General features: G+C 35.4%; 2 protein-coding genes across 4 annotated transcripts in view; one reads left to right on the forward strand and one right to left on the reverse strand.

Annotated features, from left to right (window-relative positions):
• Positions 1-24,906, forward strand: part of Slc30a2_3 (proton-coupled zinc antiporter SLC30A2) — a 117,082-nt gene that overhangs the window by 85,761 nt on the left and 6,415 nt on the right. For all 3 annotated transcript variants that reach the window (XM_011191759.3, XM_054228340.1, XM_029043327.2), the window contains 2 exons: positions 13,516-14,146; positions 16,602-16,749. In XM_011191759.3, coding sequence (XP_011190061.2) covers positions 13,516-14,146; positions 16,602-16,749 — 779 coding nt within the window. The remainder of the gene's footprint in view (positions 1-13,515; positions 14,147-16,601; positions 16,750-24,906) is intronic.
• On the reverse strand, positions 19,655-20,306 carry LOC114804537 (uncharacterized). The gene is made up of 2 exons (XM_029043328.2): positions 20,085-20,306; positions 19,655-20,022 (listed from the first exon to the last, which is right to left on the reverse strand). The coding sequence occupies exons 1-2, from the start codon at positions 20,242-20,244 to the stop codon at positions 19,697-19,699; spliced, it is 486 nt and encodes a 161-aa protein (XP_028899161.2). The 5' UTR covers positions 20,245-20,306; the 3' UTR covers positions 19,655-19,696.

Raw genomic sequence — 24,906 nt, forward strand, 5'->3', positions numbered from 1 at the left:
TGGAATTTGTACTCAATATTTATCTTACATACGAATCATTATCAGAAATTTTCTCCATATATTTTAGAGTTGCCAGACTTGACACCGCAAATATTTTTTATAAGTTGATTATGAAATGTTAACCTCGCCAGCATCTCTATCTCTATCTCTATCTCTATCTCTATCTCTATCTCTATCTCTATCTCTATCTCTATCTCTATCTCTATCTCTATCTCTATCTCTATCTCTATCTCTATCTCTATCTCTATCTCTATCTGTATCTCTATCTGTATCTCTATCTCTATCTCTATCTCTATCTGTATCTCTATCTGTATCTCTATCTCTATCTCTATCTGTATCTCTATCTGTATCTCTATCTGTATCTCTATCTGTATCTCTATCTGAATCTGTATCTCTATCTCTATCTCTATCTCTATCTCTATCTCTATCTCTATCTCTATCTCTATCCTCTATCTCTATATCTATCTCTATCCTCTATCTCTATCTCTATCCTCTATCTCTATCTCTATCTCTATCTCTATCTCTATCTCTATCTCTATCTCTATCTCTATCTCTATCTCTATCTCTATCTCTATCTCTATCTCTATCTCTATCTCTATCTCTATCTCTATCTCTATCTCTATCTCTATCTCTATCTCTATCTCTATCTCTATCTCTATCTCTATCTCTATCTCTATCTCTATCTCTATCTCAATCTCTATCTCAATCTCTATCTCAATCTCTATCTCAATCTCTATCTCTATCTCAATCTCAATCTCAATCTCTATCTCTATCTCTATCTCTATCTCTATCTCTATCTCTATCTCTATCTCTATCTCTATCTTGACTCGCTGTTTCTCTCTCTCTCTCTCTTGACTATATATAATGAAGAATTTTCAATTAGATATATAAGTTGAACACCCCCTTGCAGTCAAATTATTTTCTCTAGAAAGGTCTGGAGATCTGGGATCATGCTCAAGATCACTACGATCACTAACGACTATGATGTGATCACTATGATCTATCTTCTCTCAAAACTTAACTTTGTAAAATCAAGAAAGTTTCACCATCTCTGAACTCACCTGCAACTCCAATATAAGTAAGTGGCATATGCTGCTCTACGTCACCTCATTGTCCAACTCGTTTACGCTTCACATACACACACACACAATTTATTGTTCAAGTGCCTCATTTGCCACTGCTTACTCATACGTGTTTTGTTTGAACGTAGTTTGTTGTTGTGTTATTGTTGCAAAAGCAGTGTTTCCTTTGTGGCACGTGAATGAAGTAAAAAGTTTTTTTATTGTTTGCTTTTTTTTTGGTTTCGCCTCAACGACCTGCACTTAAGCGAAAACACAAGCAACGTAGCGTAATGCAATGTAATGAAGTGCAGGAGCGTGCAAGAGGCGAAGCGAAGTGTAAACTGCAGAGGCTGATGAGTAGCCAGAGAGTGCGTGTGAGAGAGAGAGAGAAAAAGACAGAAAATTGCCAAGTGCAGGGTAGAGGTTGCAGCGTAATTAACTGACAACTTTGAATTACCCAACTATTTACGAGAGGACATTGAAATGCGCTCGAAAATGGGTTTCTTTCTCGACAAAATCAAAAGAATCAAGATGAAGAGTGAAAAGTAGTGAATGGAGAAAGGAGAGAAGAATGAAAAAGTACTTTACGTTTTAATAGAACTTGCAACTCCACTGAGCTATTAAGCGTGTAATGAGTTGGATGTTTTTTCGGACTTAAGTGGTTGTTTCTATGGAAATGAAGAGTGGAGAAAGAAAATGAAGTGATCTGGAAGATATTTGAGTACTATATGAGGCTTCTGTTGTATTTTGAGTAGTAAATTCGTTTTCTTAAGGGAATAGGGATGTAATTATTTCGAGAGAATCACGGTCAGAGTTGATATCCTTAAAATATGTAAATGTGAGTGTCAGGTTGGGAGAGATAAAATATGCAGGATAAAGAAAGTTGAGTACAAAACAAGATATGTAGTTGGCCGTTATATCGAGAGAGCTTTACAATAGAACGATAATGGTATTGATATTGGAATTTATACTTGTATTGGTATTGATATTGATATTGATATTGATATTGATATTGATATTGATATTGATATTGATATTGATATTGATATTGATATTGATATTGATATTGATATTGATATTGATATTGATATTTGATATTGATATTGATATTGATATTGATATTGATAATGATATTGATATTGATATTGATATTGATATTGATATTGATATTGATATTGATATTGATATTGATATTGATATTGATATTGATATTGATATTGATATTGATATTGATATTGATATTGATATTGATATTGATATTGATATTGATATTGATATTGATATTGATATTGATATTGATATTGATATTGATATTGATATTGATATTGATATTGATATTGATATTGATATTGATATTGATATTGATATTGATATTGATAATGATAATGATATTGATATTGATATTGATATTGATATTAGTATTTGAATCGTTATTCAAATTCCCTATCCCCGCACTCTCAACATTTACTTTAACGCTCCAGGAACACAGTTCAGGTTCCATTATTTAAATGAAAGAAGCAGCTGATGCTATAATAAATGAAATCGAATGAGATATAGTAAACTCCTCGCATCATAAAAAAAAATAAAAATATAATAAAAAAAATTTACACTCTAAAAAATATAAAAAGAGACCTACCGGAAATCTTCTAACTTTCTAAATCACGCTGCCAGTAGTCGTGGTGATTGCCACACATTCAAGAATTTATGCACCCAAGCGAGCTACTAACTCTTCCACACTTGCCACATACGCCTGAAACTATGTAAATGTCTGAAAAATAACCACTGTGTGCTTCTTAAGAACAGCTGCTCGGCACGAAGCAATTTTCAAGTTGTTTATTATATACGGTTATGTTCTTCCGCTTACCAAGATTTCAGTTCCTGGCGCTGATTAACATTTTGGAGCGATTTTTAGATATTTTTGGAATTTTTTTAAAGGAAAAAATAAAAAAATAGAAAAAATGTGCAAACTTATAAATAACTGTAAAAATAGGAAACACCTAAAATAGAAGCCTCAGTCTTTTTCTGTTTTTGCTTTTGTAATACTCAAAGCTGCTTGCGGCAAGCAAAGCAAAGTCGATGAGAAAAATGCTAAGCATGTACGAAATTCTCACTTTAGTCGCCTAAATATTTATATGCCAATAAGAAAAACTGCAAATGTCAAGCGAGGCGCACAGCTGCTGCCTTGCACCAAAAGAAGCGTATTAACACATATACACACACACACACCATTGCGCTGCTTGCTTTGCTTTGCCGTCCACAGTTGAGGCCATAAATTGCCAAACCAAACGAGCGTCCAGCGTCAAGTGGCCAAGAATGACTGAGAAAAGCAACAAAAACACATAAAAAATACCAAAAAAATCAAATCGAAAATACTGCTACAAGCTGCCAGCAAGGAAGTGAAATGCCAACGAAAACACTAAACAAGCAGCAAACAACAACAACAGCAACAAACAATCTACGAATTGCAAACGTAAATTGAGAAACTGCAAAGGAGTAGCTTAAAAAATGCGCAAAGCAACAGCCAGTCACAGCACAGCAGCATTGCTAACAACTGCAGGCGGTATGTGCGCCTCAATGTATGCAATAATAATTTTCAAAGCTATTTTACTGCAAATACACGCTGTGCGGCAGTAGCTGTCAGCTGTGAATATGCTTGCTTGTAACTAAGAAGGTTTCCTTTTTTTGACTGGAGTATGTGTGTGTTTGTTTGTTTTTGTGTTGGTGTTATTGTTGTTGTTGTGTGGCTGCCAAAAAGCTAAAGCGTCCGACAAAATGACCACAAGCCGGCTGATCAGTGCAATGAAGGAGCACAACAGCGGTAATAAGAAATACAAAGATGCTAAAAAACAACAAGAACCATAGTAAAAACAACAAAGATCATAGCACCAACAAAAATACTTACAACAACAAAGAAAAAATCATGGTTGCAACAACAAATATAAGAGCAAAAGCAGTAATAACAACAAGAATATGGATAAAAACAACAAAAAATATAACAACAACAACACTGAAAACCATCCCTAGGGATTCTACAAAGCAAAGTCAGTGCGAATGTGTCAAGAAAATAGTCAACAAAAAACATTAGAACGGAATCTCAAACGAAACAAGATTACAATAACAACAAAAATTTAAAGAAAATTAAAAAAAAACTTAAAAAATCGGCTGGACAATGTTTTTGGTATAAAAAGCTATAACCTGTCAGTGAAAAAAGTAGCAGAATTCGATTACTTTTCACAAAAAAAATTTGAGTCCCTTCTTCACCCGCAACTTACTCGCTCTCTTAGTACTTCTACCATCTATACTTGTCCCTTCCTCTTCCTCCATTTGTACTGCTATTTACTCCTAATTCCACAAAAGCAAATATGGAAAACCATTAAATTTGAAAATCCTCGTTTTCCATAGCCTGGACCCTTACTAAGAAGAAGTAGTAATAGCTCAAATAGGCTAAGGAAGTTACAAACAACTGCACTTGTTTGTATATAATAATGTTTGACTATAGAGTAACATATTAAGTGCTCATATTGTCGGTAGTTAGAAGAGAGAGAGAGATCTACTTGTACCGTTGTGTGGGAAAATGTTTGCGGAAGTCGAGTTATAAACGAGTTGAGAATTTCAGCAGTCAAAACAAGTTAATAATAGTGCAGTGCACTGATAGGAAGCTAGTTAGTTGATTGATTGTATTGGGAGCTGATGAAGAGGCAAAACAGATAAGAATGTGCTAGATAGAGGATGTCGGAGAAAATTTTTGAAAAGATAAAAAGTAAATATTTTGAGCTGAAGATGTGTGAAAGGTGAAATTGTATAAGAAGTGCCAATCTTCAACAGAAATACTCTGGCGATTGAAAAATATGTATTATCGAGAAACGGGAGAGAGAACAATATGGAGTATTTAGAGGCCAAGAAGGAAGATGTGAAGATGTAATAAAAACTTGATAAACTTTACCTGTGCTTAAGAAATAGGAAAGGTTACTAGAGAACTAAAAAAATGTTCCAAACTCTTCACAGATAATGTCTAATATATGCTATCCTATTTAATGCTAGAGTAGACACCAAAAATAGTCTGATGTTTCTTTGCTTATTTTCTCTTCAGATATCTTTTAAATTCTGTTTTCATTCTGCTATATTAGAGAATTATAAGTGTACTTCTTCCGCTTTTTTGCTCTTTATTCAATGCTTTATAAAAAGTGTTACCGTGATCGGATTTAGTTCAAATATGCGTCGTTTTGTTCGATAATCTGTTTTCATCTAGACGGCAACTTCATAATACCTCCCTCGGAGAAGCCCCCCTCCTTATTTGCGAAAAACTCGGACAGCCACTTTTCACAAGCCTCTTTTGAGTTCAACTTTACACCACCAAGGGCGTTCGCCGTTTACAGGAACAGGTGGTAATCGCTTGGCGCTATGTCCGGGCTATATGGTGGATGCGATAAAACCTCCCATCCGAGCTCCCGTAGCTTCTTACGATTCATCAAGGAAGTGTGTGGTCTGGCATTGTCATGGTGGAACACTACACCCTTCCTGTTGGTCAATTCTGGACGCCTGGTCGATCGCCACTGTTCGGGACGATTCATCGGCCTTCGATCACGACCACCGTTTTCGCTTGATCCATTTTTCGTCGCCAGTCACCATTCGCTTCAAAAATGGATCGAGTTCGTTTCGGTATTCCGGTATTCCACCGGCTGGCTATCCATGCTGTCGTTTTCACCCTCTCTGAATCGTCGAAACCATTCCTCCGCTGTTCGAAGTGATATAGTACCATCCCCCTAAACACCATTAATCACATGTCATAGTTATGTCAAGATCTTTCAAAGATGTATGGTATTGCCAGATACGAGCTTCTGTAGCGCTTTATGCATAACCGCGAAATTAAAAAGACAAAAGACGGATATTTGACAACCATATATACCAAAAAGCTGTGGATTCAGTGGTATTTTAGGAACAATCTATAGTACAACAATTGTCATTGACATTAAGATATTTCTCATGGCAATTAAGCTCATTCCTAAATAGTTGAAGTGAAAAGCTCACTTTGAATGAAAGCTCCACTTAAAAGCATGAAAGCTCCGATTAAAATCACAACACTCAAGTCAGTGTGGTCAGTGGTCAAGCGTTACGATATTAAATTGCTTTATTTTAAGATATAAGACTATAGCTGAATAGATTTTTTTTCTCGTCTATTTATCTCTTGAAATTGAAGTATATTTTTAGCTTAGAAAAATACCATTAAATGGAATATTTCTTCTGGTATTTGATTACATTCTTATATAGGTTGAATGAAAGCTCAATTTAAATGAAAGCTCCGTTTAATAAGCACAACAATAGTGTCGGTCTAGAGGATTCTCTTAATAATAAGAGTTATTATTCACAAATGGTTTATTTTTTTGAGATCGGAGTTGATCGCCGAATCCATTACTTTCTGCTCGTCTATGGATCTCTCCTGTTTACAATAAATCAGATGAGTAGTAGTGAAAACTCATTGTTGCTCAGATGAAGACATTTCAATAGAAGCAGAAAAAGATGTTGCCTAATACGAGGGCTGCTATATATATTTCTGGCCTAATAATGAAAATAGGAATATTTATCAACGAAAATGGTTTTATTGTTTTTCAAAATATTCTCCATCAAGATTTATACACTTTTGCATGCGCTCAAACCAATTTGCGAAGCACTTTTTTTGAGCCTTTTTTGAGCGATTGTCAAATTGTGCGGGATCCAACGAGAACAATCCTTTTTTACGACCAGGTGTTCATGCAATATCGAATGTATGCTGGTGGGAGAAATGCATAGGCATGCCTCTATCTGAAGGTATGTTACATGACGGTCTTGCACTATCAGTTCACGTACGGCATCGATGTTTTCTGGCACAACGGCTGTTTTTGGACGACCTTCACGGAATTCGTCTTTGAGCGAGCGTCGGCCACGATTGAATGCGTTGTACCAGTTTTTCACAGTGCTATAGGATGGTGCTTCATAGCCATATAAAGATTTTAGTTCATCGATGCACTCTTGTCGCGATAATCCACGTCGAAAGTTGTGAAAAATGATCGCACGAAAATGTTCACGAGTTAATTCCATTTTTTGGTCGAGATGACTTTTTAATTGCCTGTAAAAAAAAACAATTCACGATTAAATGACAATTAAATTCGGAACACTTAGTGTTGTCTAGGCCAGAAATATATATAGCAGCCCTCGTATTCCCCCTCTCTACTATATTCTTAATAAAAGTTGTGTAGGAAGAAGAGTATCGGCTTTCGACTTTGAAGATACATATATCTAAATTCTCTCTTTTAAAGCACTTGACTATTGCATGCTTATGAAATGTTTGCCTTATACACAAGTGCGCCTAAAAGTATGCTACAAAATCATGCATTGTTTGCTGCTTACGACAAAGTGAAAAACATGTAACTCAATAGCTTTCGCAAGCTTTTGAAATCACATGCACACACAAATATGTGCGGAGAAAGTTTGCAAATGTAAACTGTGTGAAGAGTTACAGTTTTTCAAATTGACCGCTACTTGACTTTTTGGTTTACCCACGCGCACATACACTAAGACGTAGACTAAACACACATACAAACACTAAACACCACTTAGATTGAAATGCACACTTTGATATATGATATGGCGCACAAAAGTATGCAACAATGGGGAAAGTAAAAGTGATCGGAAGCGTTTGGAGAGAGCAGGAAGACTTTTGGCAAAAAGTGAGGTGAAGTGAAGTGAAGTGGAGCTGAGGCAAAAGAATGAGTTAAGTAAATATAGAGCAAAATTGTTGACAACAAATACAAATACATACAAACACACACATATGTACTTGAGAGTGTGTGTTCTTTTAGCAAACGAACTACTTGCAAGTAAATCACATATGTGGCGTGTGTATGTATATGTTCCACATATAACAAGCATGTCAACAATGCCAACAACAATAAAAACAATACAAACGCGTCAGCAAAACGAGCGTCGGCGCAAATAACGATGACGACCAACTTTTGCTCAAGCATTTATTGTTTTTGTTTTTTTTTTGTGATTTCGCTCGGCTGTTTCGTTCAATAACAGCCGGAAGTGGGTGATAAACTAGATGCAAACAGGAAAACAATAACAACAGCAAAGTGATAAAAATAATACGAAAAACTGAAAAAATGCGAAATTGTGCGCGTGTGGCAACACTGTGTGGCAGCAGGATTATGACAAAAGTGAAAATATTGCCCAAAGCACGAATAAATAATAAAACTGTTATACAACAACAATAAAAAGCATTAACGCCACAATTTTGAGACACTTGAGATAAGCGGCAGGAAGCGGAAACTAGCGGTTTTTTCGAGTGTATGTTAGAACTTCAGCTACGCAAAAATCTTGGAATGACAACAAAGAAAAAATTAAAAAAAAAACAACAACAACAATAAAAAAATTGTTGCAATAACAAAATAACATCGTTTACGCACACATCTTGGTATAACAACAACAACAACATTAGAAAAATATAACAACAACAACACTAACAAATAGTCAAAACAACACAAAGCGCCAACAACAATAACAGCGCTGATGACGCAATGTTTTGAAATAACAGCAACAAAAACAACAATTGTTAGGAAATACTAACAATAACAACAACAACAAGTAAGGAAGAGCTAAGTTCGGGTGTAACCGAACATTTTATACTCTCGCAATTTATTATTTATTTCGGTAAAAAAAAAATTAGAAGCCCTGAGGTCCTCATATTCGATACATGGGGCCTTGAAAATGTGTGATCCGATTTCAACGATTTTTAGAAGGGGGATGCCACACTATAAATGTAGTATTTGTGCAAAGTTCTGTTCCGATATCTTCCCTGGTGCTTACTTTATATATTGTAAAGTGAACGATTCAGATCGACTTCAAAGTTCTGGTATATGGGAAGTAGGCGTGGTTGTGAACCGATTTGGCCTATTTTCACAACATATAATTGAGATGCAAGGGAAATATTACAAACCGAATTTCATTAAAATTGGTCGAGTAGTTTCGGAGATATGATTTTTAACCCATAAGTGGGCGGAACCACGCCCATTAAAAATGTTGTGTACAATTTTGAACGCAGCTCTTCTGTGCCTACTTTATAATGAAATTTAAGGCTTCTGTTCGTTTTCCTTACTGAATTAAAGCATTTTTAGTAGTTTTCAACATAATCTTTGTATTGGAGGTGGGCGTGGTTATAATCCGATTTTCTCCATTTTTGGACTATATAAGGAAATGCCTGAAAAAAGGACTACTGAAAGTTTCGTTGATATAGGGTTAGTAGTTTACGAGATATGTACAAAAAACTTAGTAGAGGGCGGGGCCACGCCTACTTTACCAAAAAAATTACATCCAAATATGCACCTTCCTAGAATAAATTTTAAATTAATAGCTAATTTATGGCTTAGTTATAGCTCTTTATGTGTTTTCGGTTATCGGCATTTTGTGCGCGTGGCAGTGGTCCGATTCCGCCCATCTTCGAACTTAACTTTCTTATGGTGCCAAGGAACACGTGTTCTAAGTTTCATTAAGATATCTTAATCCGACATCCGGATTTGAACTCCACTCTTCACCCTGATCACTTTGGTATATATAACCCTATATCTAACTCGTTTAGTTTTAGCACTTACAAACAACCGTTATGTGAACAAAACTATAATACTCTCTTAGCAACTTTTGTTGCGAGAGTATAAATATAACAACAACAACACTAAGAAATATGCAAAACAACAAAAAACGTCAGCAACAAAAACAGCGCTGATGACGCAATGTTTTGAAATAACAACAACAAAAACAACAGTTCTTTGCAAATAGGAAAACAACAACAACAACATAAAGAGCATCAATAGCAATGACAGCGCTGAAGAGACTGTAAGCAAACAATGAAAGTGTCAAACTGGCGCAAGAAAAATTCTAACATACACACACGAAACGCAGCAAGTCACCAACTGAAACTGCCAACCCACCGAAACTGATACGCTTCCGTTCGAAAACAGAATTTTGTGCGCCAAAGTTTTTTCTGTTGCCGCTTCTTTTGCTTGTTGTTGTTTTTGTTGGTCGCTTGTTTTCTTCTGTCGCATATCTGGCACGGCAATTGTCCCTGAAATTTGCTGCAAAACTGCAATAAATCTTTTCCAAAGTCGCAACAAATAATACACGCCGCCAATGGGTGTCTTCTATGTTTTTTTGGACGCCTACGTTTTGGGAGCTTCTTTGCCGTTTAAACGCTGTGTGTTTTATTTTTGTTTGAGATACGGTTTCTCTTTTTCGGTTTTGTGTTGTCCAAAAGTTTTTGACTTTCACAAACAAAGAAGAATTGGTTTGCAATTATTTTTGAATTGCAATGAAGCGATAGGAAATCTGGCTAAAGCGCAGCTGACATTCGGAAGAAAAACAACAAAAAAAAATTACAAAACCAAATAAATTACGTTTGTCAGCAGCGTCTGAAGCAAAAAGTTCAACTCTCTATACACTCGAATGCTATCGATGAATGTACAAGTGTAGACACTTGTGGACTTTGAAAGTTGCAGCTTCATTTGCTCTTGAGCTTAGTGGAGGCACCTTGAAGGTGTGCGACGATTAGGGCAATCATTTGTTAAAGTGTTTTTGTTGTGATAAAGTGCACATTTGGGAGTGGACGTTGCTTAGGTTGGGAGAAAATAGTGAGAGAAGATAGGATAGATAGAAAATTAATTTGTTGCAAGGCTTGAACTTGCTCTCAGCTCGTTCGATTTCAAATATTTTCCTAGTAATTTTAGATAAACTTTAAATCATTTGTAAAGGTTAAAGTTATCGAGACACTGACACACTTTTGATCTACGAAGTGTGTTCAAAAAATAACGGGAGTTTTCGTTGAATTGAAATTTATTCATTCGTCTACATTAATCTTGTCGCCTTCAAAATAGTCACCATTCATTATTATGCCCTTATGCCTGGCCCTCTACCAATAGCCGTAGCATTTCTCAAATTTAATTTTTAGAATATGCCAGGGTTCTTTCAGCGATTTTTTTAGTCTTGTAAAACGGTGGCCTTTTAAGATTCTCTGGCCTTCGTCATAGTATTTTTTTCGCCAAGTATTCACTGAAAAGCAGCGAAGAGTAAGCTTTAAAATGTGAAATTTAAAATTTTACAATTCCCGTTATTTTTTTAACACACCACGTTTACTATGGAGAAAAAAACAAGACTGAAAGTAATGAAATTATTTCGTTTAACGAAAGTCAATTCTTCTTAGACAAACATGTTTTCTTCTATATTTTTTTTAATATTACCGAGTAAATCTATTCTTTTACAAAACTTGTACAGTTTTAAACTTCTCTTCAGTCCGAAGATAGGTTAGGTTGTAAGGCTATTTCCCAAAGAAAACACACGTGGACTTCACAATACATGCCTTTGTGAAGCCTGGATCCCATTTAGATTAGTAATTAGGGGTCGACAAAGCGCCCTGAACCTATTACAAAAAGCAGAGACTTCTATAACTTAACTAACTTCTATATTCGCTATTTCGCGAGCCTGCTCGAAAAAGTGAGATCCAAGAAATATCTTTTTTGAGGTCCGAAGATACTATCAATGAGACAACCAATTAGTTTTAATGAAGAGAAAATCTGATCAAAAGAATGATCTTGAGTAAGCTTTGAGCGCTTCTCAGGCCAACTAGATTGGTCTTTGTTTTAGGAAAAATTCACAATCTGAAGTCTTTATAGCCTTTGAAGATATATTCTATTTCAATCATGAACATACAGTTTTTATAGGAAAATGCCTGTCATGGTGGATGGATACATTATCTTCTTTAGCTATATTCAGATAAATCTGGAGTCCTATAAATAGTCATGAATGTCGAAAGGTTCAACCAAATAATCCTTCTTTCAGATTGAAGCTGTGTAGTAAATTATAAATATCTCTTCCTGACCGACACGGGGATCTTTGGCATATTATCAGAGAACTAGGTGGAAGATAGTTGAGATTGGAAAAGTAAGTTTGTCAGTGAAAACACCAGAGTTTGGGCAAACAGATGTAATCGAACTCACTGTCTCCATTAGGAACTTCTAGCTAAAATATCAGCAAATATTCCTTCTTTGAACTGGAGATCGCCACATTCTGGAGTAAGCTACAGAGTTGAAAGTTGAATGTATAAATCGATTTGTTTAAAATTGGGATCATCGGATCTATTGGAGAGAATCTAAATGTTTTTTTGGAACTTCGACAAATACTATTTGTCTCCTTCGTTAGTTTAGGCTGAGTAGACATCTGTAACTTGGAGAAGTTTTAAGCAGCCCATTCACAGTCGAATTTGGAAGGCCTATTAAATATCTTAACGCTGTCTTATCTACTTCAAATTATTTTTACTTTCAAAGTATTAGGTGTCGTCCGGACTTGTGACTGGACACTTCACCTAGCACCTATTTGAGACTTGAACTACTTACGCCGTCGTGACTGCTCTACAGCTTTACACTTGCATAGTGATCACGACTCTTTACGTGTTGGGTTAGTAATTTGGTAAAGGCTCAGCACAGGAAATCAAAGATTGGAAACTCAGCGTTAGTGCCAACTTTCATATAGTCCGAAACTGTTTAGGTACTGGGTAGAAGACACACAATTCTTTGAAATCTCAGTGCTTTTTGGACATCAATGAATTTATTGTATAAAACTTCAATTGACTGCCGGAATTGCTTAACTTTTATTAACTCAATTCCTTAGATTCAATTCCATATTATATTGCATATATTTTCATTTACTTCGCTTACAATAAAATATAATAAAATTTCTACACAACGCCATAAAGAAATACGAAATAACATTTTGTATTATGCTCGGCTGCACACACAGAATATTTCGTGCCCAAGTGCAGTGGCACAAGGGTAGACGCAACGAGTTGAGTCGAACTGCCAAGAATTGAAGCGGAACTGCGAGCCATTTCTTAGCATTTATTTATAATGCTGCGAGCGCCGCAAAGAAAAAGTCGAGGAAGAAAGAAAAGCAGACGCATCAAGCAACGATATGTGGTTGAAACGTTAGAGGAACGGGTGTGCGCGCATAAAAGTATGCAACAAAAGTGGTGGAGTGGCGTAGCAAAGACTTGAGCTCCGCTTGGTATGAAAATATTAGCAAAAGACAGGGCAAGTCAAGTCGCTAGGCAACAACTCAACTGTATAGTTTGATATATGTTGCAAGAAATGTATGAAGGCGGAAAGTAGACCCAGAAGGCGTTAAGGCGCAACGTTGCCTTAGCCTCAGCATAATAATTGTATGAAATTAACCAGTGAAAGCGCAAAAACTTGGCGCGTCAAGTGGAGTGAAGTGGAAAGAATGTAATTAGTGTTGATTTGAAACAGCAGCTACGCGCTTGGAAGCTGGAAGAATTGCGGAAAATTTCACACAAAACTCTTGCTTTGTTTAAACTTTAATTGCGCTGTTATTTTTAATTCTAATTTTAATCTCTCGACATTCTTTCTTTCTTTTTCAGCATGGGCTTACAGCTGCAACACGGTCACTCGCATGGCGGCATGTCGCATGGTCACAGTCACGGCGGCAAGTCCAAGAAGCAGAAGAAGGGCAAGAAAGCCGCCAATTTGCAAGTTGGCGCCAGTGACGAGAGCAGCGGTGGCCTAGCGCTCTCTACCGCCACCATTAAACCGGCTGCGAGTGTAGAAAGACGTTCTATGCCCGGTCCAAAATGTACACCCACAGGTCACTGCGCACTGCCACCAACACAACGGCCGCTGGAAGATGGCGCCGCTGAGCTCGAGTTAGACGCCAACGATGCTGTGATGCCCGTCTCCGGTTTGTCTACTTTCTCTTATCAGAATTCGACTTCGGTGAATGATGTGCGCGCCGAGATTGCCGCGGTTATGGCGGAGACCACACCGGGTGGGCATCATCATGGTGGTGTGGCGTCACGTGAAGCGGAGAATTTGAATGTACGCGCCGCTTTCATACACGTTATTGGCGATATGATACAGAGTGCTGGCGTATTTATTGCAGCGTTGATTATTTTCTTCCGTCCGGATTGGGCGATTGTCGATCCAATTTGCACGTTCATCTTCTCGATCATTGTGCTCTTCACGACGTTCACGATCATGAAGGATGCGCTATTGGTGAGTACACATTTGATATTGCTAGAAAGTATGGACGCACGGAGTTCATATATGAAAGTGAGTAGGTCTTCACCGGGTTAGGTTAAATTCAGTGGTGAGGACCGCATAGAGCAAAAGAGTGAGATTGAAGGAGTTACAAATATCTACATAGCTTTTACAATTATTTCGAACTTTCTGTTAAAAGCGTGAAGCTTTGTGAGTAAACTTGGAGAGAAGGGTTCTTTTGAACTTCTCAGTAAATTAGGTTTAGCTTTATAGTTGAGTGTTATTGTAAAAGCCGTAGGCTTTGATCGTGAGTTTGAGTAGATTAGTTTGTTCTGAAGTCATCGATGATCACACCAAGCTTTAGAGCCATGTTGGATGAATTATTGGAACTCTGGAAAGGGGACTAAGAACTTGTCTGACATGATGAAATTTTAATTTTTTTCCGAAATGGGCACCGTAGGACCATCATCGGATTTCCCAATGTTTTCCTGTTAACTCACAGAGTTTCAAGCTTCTGACTTCTAGTAATGGGCACCAAAAGTAAAGATACCCTTTACATGTCCCCTCTTTGATCCTTAGGACCCAATAAGCGCGAAGCTACTAAGGAAAGCTTTGATACTAGATTAGGTTAGGTTAGGTTGTATGGCTGTTTCCCGGAGGGAAAAACACGTAGACTTTAAAATATGGTCCTTTGTGAAGCCTGGATCCCCCCTAGATTAACAAATAGGAGTCGACAAAGCGCCCTGAACCTACTACAATTATGCAGAGATTTTTAATTTCGGTATACCTACCGAGGTTTACCTTAGGTCAGAAAGATCTTGCGAATGTGTTGGTAACCATTAGCAAACCTCAATAGGACAATGGTGCTTTTACATGATTCCAAGCTTCTAGTAGTGAGTCCGTCGCTCCTGACCTTAAGCTTATCAGCCTTACAATTCCCCACGATTCCGCAGTGGCCAGGAACCCAGACCAATCTGATTGAAAATTATAACGATGCCACCGACGGTGAGGATAGGCATTCCTTAACCAGCCCAGAGTGCATGGTCAATGAACTCAGGGCTAGTATCGCCGCTCTACTATCCGAGTGGATCGCCACCTCCCTAAAGGTTGTTGCGCTTCGAAGCAATATATCCGACTCTGCTTTAATAGCAGCCACTTGCGCTTGAAAAACGCTGCAGTAATCGGGAAGCCTGAAACTAAGGTCGATGCGGAGCTCCCAACAGTAAACTCCCCCGCCAACCTCGACCCATCCCATTCATTCATTAAGGTAATAAGAGCAGAGAAGTTGTTGCCATGGCTAAGCTCGACTCAACTAGTAGAAGCTGATAAGAATTAAGTTCGGATTTCAGGGTACTAAATTTTGATGGATTCAATTAGATTAGGTTATGTCAGATAGTTAGTACATCTAGATATGATAGGATTAACGTTTATTGGTGTGTTCTAGTAATGACGAACCTTGATAGAATCAGATAATTACGAATATAATTGAGGTTAAGATGGTCAGATTAGACTACACAATATGGGATTAGATCGAAGAAGGTTTCTCAACTTTCTTTCGGTTAAAGATAGTATTTGCAAAAGCTTATGTTAAGTTTAGTCCTAGAGTCATGCCACATGAGTTTGAATTATGATACTTTATATTGAAGAGTTATTCTAGGTTAGGTTAGGTTGGGTTATATTAGGTTAGAAAGAGATATCTACAACTGTCCTCTCATTTGATTTTTGCAAAATATGGATTAAAATACATTTTAAATTAATTTAGGTTAGGTTAGATCAAATCTAGTTATTTTCAACTATAAAAGGATATTGATAAAGTTTTCAGTCTCATATTTCTCGAGAAGCTCATCTTTCCTAGATCCCATTCCTATGCGATTTCGCTTCTGATTACTATATAGCTATTTTATAATTTCGATTTCCAAAGTCTCCCTTCCTCTATTTCCTTTCTCTAACTTCCTCTCCCTTCCCCTTAAATCACTTTCTATTTACACTCTTTTCTCTTTCCACAACTTCATGCCAAACTATTGTCAACAATTTGTTTACACATTTTCACTTTTATTTACTTTATTTGCTTGCCCCACATTCTAATCTTTTGGGCCGTTTAAATTTGATTATCCTGTTAACGGCTTTGATTACTCGCACAACAACAACAGCAATTATAGTTGAACACACTAAATATATGTTTTATTCATTTTAATTTTCCTTTTTCTTTCTTTCTTTTCATTTTTTTGTGTCGCTTCCTGCTGCACTACCAACAACAACAACAACATGGCAATCAAACGACGCTACGCCCACGCACTCACACACACAACTGTAAATATGCGTGTGAATTAATGGCGACCGCCTACCAATGTGTACCCGACTCCAACGGCCTCTTGGCTCTGTGGCTTTGCGTGCAACTGTCATACGGGGCTGCATGCTCGCCGGCTTGCTTACTTGCTTACTGCCTTTGCCCTGGCAAAATGATAAATAGGTTTTAATGGAGGGTACACCCAGTTATATGCACTACGCCGAGGTCCTTGAAGTCTTCGAGCATATTGAGGGTGTGAGACGTGTGCATAATTTGCGTATTTGGGCGTTGAGCATTAATAAAGTCGCCCTCTCTGTACATTTGGCAATCGGTGAGTACATGCAGCTTTATGTTTTCTGTTTGTTTGTGATATGTTATGCTATGCTACGTTTTGCTTATATACCGATTTACATACATACATACATACATGTTGGATTTTGGGTTCATACACTAACAACAATTATCATTGCCCAGTATACTATATACATACATACATATCCATATATAAATCCATTTGCCCGCACCGTGTGAAATAATGACTACTTGTATGCGTCACTAATACAGCATAATGACACACGGCTACGGTGTGAACAACAACAACAACAAAAAACATAAATCAGAGCACTTCCCTATATCCATATCTGTGCGTGTTTATTTATTTTTTTGAGGTTATGTGCGTGTTGTGCGCTTGGCATGAGTCGGTGGCGGGTGTTGCCAATGCAAATGTAGTTATTCCGTTATATAGATGCGTGTTTCTGTTTCAAAACACACACACATACATATTTACTTATTCTCAAACACTTAAGTCTTATTCTGTATATTTACCGCTGATAATTATAATGACAATTTTGTCATATTATTGTTGTTTTTGCCTTTTTGTACCTGTTGTCACGGATGTTGGTTTGTTTATTTTTAGTTTTAATGGCTTGTAATTAGTTTAATCGTGCTTTTTTTGTTTATTTGTCTGTATATGGTCAATGGTCTTGAAAGGGTTAAGTGCTTTCATGTGTTGATAGCTCTATGTATGTGTGTCAGGAATTTGTAACGCTGCGGTTCCGGCGGTTTCAATGGTATTTTAAGTGTTTGCATTAAAAATTTAAAGTGTTATGCTCGTAGTATATACAATACATAATATATGGAAGTACATTCACATATGCAATTAAGTTAATCTGGGTGGATTCCAGGAACAATTAGAATTAACTTACAATCCAATTTTCAAAAATATTTAATTTTTTAAAGAAAATTTCTATACCAAATTTATTATTAACAAGTAAGGAAATCTGAGAGATTTATTTATGCTTCGGTAAAAAAATTAATTCACACAGAGGACCATAAAAATTTATGGTCCAATGTTTTTATAAGCAATGACTCAGTCTCCAGGGTTTGTACAAAGTTTTATCCCGATATCTTCAGTGGTCCTCGAATTTTTTATTAACAAGTAATGAAGGGCTAAGTTTGGCTGTAACCGAACAATTTATACTCTGGAAGTTATAATCCCTTTTCATCCATTTTTGGCAGAGAGGCACATTATTAAAAGACAAAGATTTTCTCATCCGATATCTTCATTGATCCTCGAATTATATATTGCAAACTGAACGACTCAGACTGAATTCAAAATTGAGTTATAGGAAAAGTAGGCGTGAATATAAACCGTAGGAAATGTTTTGCATCAAATTTCGGGGAAATCCATCGAGTAGTTCCCAAGATATAATTTTTGACCTAAAATTCTTCTATAAAATTCAGTGCTTTTGGCGTTCTCTTACGGACTTAACGAAATTTTAGCAGTTTTCAATGTAATCTTTGTATGAGGAAATGGGCGTGGTTATTATCCGATTTCATCCATGGTGTATGATAGGGTACCATTGGCTAATGTACCCAGTAACTTTGGTTTCTAAAAATTTTATTTGAAAAATCCATTAGAGGCGGAGCCACGACCACTTTTCCAACAAATTCCATCCACATACATATGTTTATAGACAATCCTGCCCTAAAATTAGTGAAGACGCTCCACCAAACAGCCTGGTCAGCTACCTTGAAGTGTCACATAAAAATCGTTGATTCAAAATTTCGTGAAGTACCATAGACATACTCCATATTGAAAGTATTTATGGCCGCAGCTTCATACAAACCGAACCACAGTGCATTACCCCGACCCCATACCTTTAGTATATTAGTACAAGTAATGTTCGATAATGCCTTCAAATTAAGTTTTCGCTGGATATCTTCGAAATCCCAAAGTAAAATCGCTGATCCCTAAGTAAAATAAATTTCTGGAAATGTAATTTTATACTTTATATTCTCGGTATATCAGTCTACGGTGAAATTTGAAATTTTAAGCGTATAATATTTCACTGGAATAACCCATGTAATAATCTTTATACTCTCATGAATTCATACTTATGTATGTACGAATATTTCTCAAATATTTCTGTTGTGTGGTGAAGTGTAAATTCGTTCGAAAGCTAATTGAGGTGAATGAGTAAATAAAAACGGGCAAATGATTTTGACCTCAATGAAAGCGAAAGTGGTTTGAAAATTTTAAATAATTAAATATTTAAAGCGTGTATTTTGTGCATATTCGATTTAGACTCACATTAAATATTATGGATTATACAACTTTAAGTCTTTATAAAAAAATTATTTAAATATTGCATTTTGCTGAGAGTAAAAGGTTTTATTTTAATAAGTGAGACCTATTTAGAAATTAAACGACGAAATAAATTACATTAAATTGAATGGGAAATGTGAAGCTACAATTTATTAATTGACTAAATTAGGGCTCTATCTAAAACAAACCTAAATCAGTTGAATTTTCAAAATTGTATGCAATAGTTTATAACGAATTATAGTTAATTAGAAAATGTTTCATATATAGTTGAGACTATTCACTAATTGACTAAATTAAGGCTATGTCTGAAACATCCTTAAATCAGACGAAAATGAATTTGTTCTTTAATTTTTAGATGGCTTATTTAATAAAAAATTTTTTTTTATTTGAATAGAATTTATTAATTGATTCAATTAAGAACTTTAGATAATTTACTAATTGACTAAATTAACGTTTTTCAAAAAGGTCTTTAAGTTAATCAAGTTAGTTTATTACTATTTTTTTTTGTATAATTTTGCTAATTTGTAACTTTTTCATGTATAATGTAGACAATTTACGAATTGACTAAATTTGGATTCAGTCCTAAACGTCTTTAAATGAAAATAAAAACTATTTTTTTTTTGCAATATTTATTTTCACCTTACGCAATTTTGTTTTCAAACAAATATTTCTAATAACCCAAATCGATCAATAAATCCTCAATGACACGTGGCATAAGAAAATAGTGTTCGGCAAAATAGCCGCAAAGCTTCGGATATTTATACATTTTAATACTGAAGATTTTCAAATACGCGGAGAAACACCATTCCGCTGCGCGATTTTTGAATTTAATCGTGAATGAGGTCTGGCAAACGTAGACATGCGGTCGCATTAGTATGCAGACTTCAGCATCATGTATGCATGGACCCGATCTGTAGACAGTACAAACGGGGAAATCATCTATTAGTAGAGAGTAGCGACGCGGTTCGCCCATGGTGGTGTCTTCGAGTAAGCAGACTGAAAAGCGGGTATAAAAGAAAGGCGTATTGAAAGTATATTTGTTTTAGGCCTTTACTTACCCGTATTATCCAAAAATGTTACAATTTTACTGATGTCTATGCAGCAACGAGGCGCTATTGAATTTAAATCGCATTTGTAAGCGTTTTGCCAGCGTGAGGTGTAGAGCGATGTTGCCAATGAGAAGCAAATAATGATGATATATATAGAGAAGTAATTCATATTTTTGGAAATTTAATGCAGCTCAAAAAATGTTTAATTCCAAGATATTGATCTGAAAAAGTCTAAAAATAATTAGTTTATTAGGTGTTATACTTTCTGAATTTGATTACTTGCTTTAGCTTAATATATCGATAAATAAAACTACATAAATTCAACTACTTATCTCGGAGATAATAAATTAAAAAATATCGAATATAAAAATCGATAAATTAAAAATAATCGATAACTGATATTCTCGATATGTATCGAAATAATGAATATCAATACATCAATACAATTCGATAATTTATAGCCAATAGATACGTTTCTTAAGATTTCAGATCTATAAAAAATATCGATAAAAATAGAAATATAATTATCGATAAAATTCTATCCCACAACCGATAGCGATATTTTTTAATGGCATGCAGCTGATAGTTAATATTCTGTAATATTTTAATTAAATATTAAATCTATTGGAATACAAATATTTTTTAAAGGTGGCAACACTTCTCAAAAACATTTTTACTCTAAAATTTTCCAAATCTATTCTCTTTGTAATATTTCTTTGCCTTTATGAACTTTGTTCACTCAAAATTTACAAACAGGTGACAACCTTCTAACTTTATTTAGAACCGAATTACCCGTTAGTCGCAAGCTAAGTTTAATTGCTAGTTTGCCATGAGCGAGCACATTAAAACCTGCTAAACTTTAACCTAATAATAGTAAGAGCTCATAAAAATTGCACAGAAGCACAAGTGGGACGGTCTGTGTGTGTAATACAGGCCACCACCACAACTGCACTGCCATTTGCGTTTAACTTTGATTGCTTTGCGTAGTGTTGACATTTAAACTTTTTGCCAACTGCGCTCAGGCGCTTTAAGCGGCATCAGTGTGGGTGTGTATATATGTGAGTGTGGTGAGTAAGCGGTAAACTGCATGCCATTAAAGCTCACTCTATAAATAGAGCTTAATTTTTTAGTGTTATTAAAATCTAATTTTATTGGCTTACTCATTGTGGGCATCTTTGATGCGAAGAAGATGCAAATTACTTGCAACTAACTGTCCTACTTTGCACTATTTCAACGACACTGATGCAGTTGGCGGAACTTTGTGAGGTATATGCTTGCAGTTTTATCACCTGGTAGCGCATGACTACTTTTGTGTATGTGAATACTTGGTGTAATTTTATATGTTGATTAGAAGAATTTTTTAGTAAATAAGTAAGGACTTTCTAAAGAAGTAAAGTGTAGTCTCTCGATGTAATTAAAACATAAAATAAATGCAGCAAACATGACTTTTTTTGGCTTAATTTAAATTTTTGCACTTTATTTTAATTTAACACAACTGAACTTAACTTACCTTAACTTAACTTTAACTTTAACTTAACTTAATTTAACTTAACTTATTCTTTAAAACTTTATTCTAAATAAGAGTCCACAACTCAAAGTATTTCGACTTTGTCTTCCAGTTTCCAAGTTAAGTTCTTACAAGTTATACGGTAATAAAACAAACCATAGATCTTTTGGCTACAGAACTAACTTAACTTAATATTTCCTAATTTATATCAGCCTTAAATTGATTCTAGAGCGACTCTATTTAATAATTGTTCTTTAAAATATGTCTCAACTACAATTCCCATAACGTAACGTAACGTAACGTAACTTAGTATGACTTAACATAACTTACCGTAAAACTGCTGCAGTTATTTTTTTAATTTCTGCAATAAATAAAATCTTAACGTCACTTAATTTAATTTGACTTAACTTAACGTAAGAACACTGGAGTTGTCTAAGTTAAATAACAAAAAATAATTGTTCTGGACATTTACAAAAAGTGTAGAATTTTAAGAATAATAAATTTCAAATTTTTTTTTTTTTTTAATAAATGAGTTTTAAGAAAAAATTATACTTAATTTAGGAATACAAAATTTCTGACTCACCCGTTTAACCGTTACAGTGATTTTCTAAATTTTCAACAAAACTAATGAAATTTAAATTTTCATTCAAAATTTTTTTTTTTACTTTTTATACACAAAAATCAAGTGAAAGACTACTAAAGCGTAGCACACTTAAGGGGCCGACATACATGAAAAGCAAAGAGTGATAGTGACTCGAGTAATGGGGACGTAAAAATGGTGCTTTGGGAGCAGAGTATGAGTGAGTGGGTAAAGTAAGGAGTGAGTGAGGTAAAGTAAGTAGTGAGTCTGAGGTATAATAGCGCGTGCACTTTACGAGCGGAAAATCTTAACTCTTTCAAATGGCAGCAAATCTGCATATATTTATATACATATGAACTGACATTTACGCATGAAGAATACTTACATATGTACCTATACATGTATATAATATGTTTATACATACATATATACATACATTCGTTTGTTCTTACCTTCGCATATCAAAAAGCGCTTCCGCAATAAATTCCTAAATGCGCTGCCACAAAACTTTTACTTTCCACTTGACTTCAGCTGCTGAACATCTAATGCTGCTTGCCTTACGGTAATTTATCATTTTACCGCGGCGGCAATGACAAGCAAGAAAGTCAAGTTAAGGCACGGTATTAGCGTTAGTAGCCGCAATGTAGTAAAAATAAAGTAAAGTAAATTGTAGCGCTGGAATATTTGTTTTTTTATTTTTATTTTTACTGCTGACATTAGGGTGGTTCACCACTTTGTAGGAAGTGGCTAAAGATGATGTATATGTTTTTCTATGGAACGGCAGACTTCATTTTTAATATGAAGCTTTCAGTCTTTTAAATAAATGATATAGAAAATTTAATGTGGCAACCCTGTTATGATTGTATTTTACTGGAAATCATAAAAAATCATTGATTTATTAGTTTCAGACAACTCTGGCTTAACGGGTACTATGAGTTTACCGAAAAAAAAAACAAGTAAGGAAGGGCTAAGCTCGGGTGTAACCGAACATTTTATACTCTCGAAATTTATGTATTTAATTTTATTAACATAACACACGTCACAATGGGCCTCCAAAAGGGCTTAGGTGCGTCGTTTTGACAACCACATAACCTAACATAACACACAATTTGACCCACATATTCGTCATACATATGGTATAAAGTCCATTGAATGTTGGAAACCCTAATATTATATGGTGGAAGGTAGGTGAAGTTATAACCCGTATTTTAGGCACGGAGACATATAATTAACTGAAAGATATTCTCTATGCATTTCTTCAAAATATCTGAGAGATTTATCTGTATTTCCGGTCAAAAAAATTAGAAGCCCTGAGGTCCTTATCTTCGATATATGGGGCCTTGAAAACCTGTGGTCCGATTTCGGCGATTTTTATAATGGGGCTGCCACACTATAAATGCAGTATTTATGCAATGTTCTGTTCCGATAACTTCACTAGTGCTTACGTATTGTAAAGTAAACGATTCAGATCGACTTCAAAGTTCTGGTATATAGAAAGTAGGCGTGGTTGTGAACCGATTTGGCCTTTTTTTCACAACATATCTTTGAGATGCAAGGAAATTATTACGAACCAAGTTTCATTGAAATCGGTCGAGTAGTTCCTGAGATATGGTTTTTGACCCATAAGTGGGCAACGCCACGCCCATTTTCCATTTTGTAAAAAATCTGAGTGCAGCTTTCTTCTGCCATTTCTTATGTAAAATTTGGTGTTTCTGACATTTTTCGTTAATGAGTTAACCCACTTTAGTAATTTTCAACCTAACTCTTGTATGGGAGGTGGGCGTGATTATGATCCGATTTCTTTCATTTTTGGACTGCATTAGGAAGTGGCTAAAAAAACGACTGCAGAAAGTTTGGTTTATATAGCTCTATTGGTTTGCGAGATATGTACAAAAAACTTTGTAGGGGACGGGGCCACGCCCACTTTCCCCAAAAAATTATATCCAAGTATTCCCCTTCCTAGAAAAATCGTTTGTACTAAATTTTACTTTCATTGCTTTTTTTATGGCTTAGTTATAGCTCTTTATGTGTTTTCGGTTATCGCCATTTTGTAGGCGTGGCAGTGGTCCGACTCCGCCCATCTTCGAACTTAATCTTCTTATTGTGCCAAGGAACACGTGTTCCAAGTTTCATTAAATATCACAATTTTTACTCAAGTTACAGCTTGCACGGACATACTGACAGACGGACAGACAGACATGCGGATTTGAACTCCACTCGTCACCCTGATCACTTTGATATATATAACCTTAGGGCACAATAGACCACTGGTCGTGGTGCTTTCCTCAATTCCTCTGGCAACCCTGTTATGGTTTTGAACGATATTTTTTTACTAGAATTCATAAAAATTAATATTGCTTGATTAATTTTAGGCAACTCTTGCTTAATGGATCTTATGGATTCAGCGAAAATTATTATTATATAAAATTAGTATATTATTATTATTATATTATTATATAAAAGACATAAACCATTATTATATAAAATTTTTTTTTTAAATTCCTTGGTAACTCTACCCTATTACGAATTATATTAAAATGTTTAAACATACATTTTGATTAAATCCTCTTTTACTTTAATTTATATCAGTTTCAGGAAATAATTCTGGTCAAAAAACCTAGCTTAGTATTTCAACAGATTGAACAGACAAAAAAAAATTGGGCAACCCTATTGTCAAATGTAATTTAATACAGTCTTTCTAGGCAATACTTAAAACTAAAATGCAGTTTTTGGTTCAAATTTCA

Source organism: Zeugodacus cucurbitae, chromosome 3, assembly GCF_028554725.1.
Source record: "Zeugodacus cucurbitae isolate PBARC_wt_2022May chromosome 3, idZeuCucr1.2, whole genome shotgun sequence".
Classification (NCBI taxonomy): Eukaryota; Metazoa; Arthropoda; class Insecta; order Diptera; family Tephritidae; genus Zeugodacus; species Zeugodacus cucurbitae.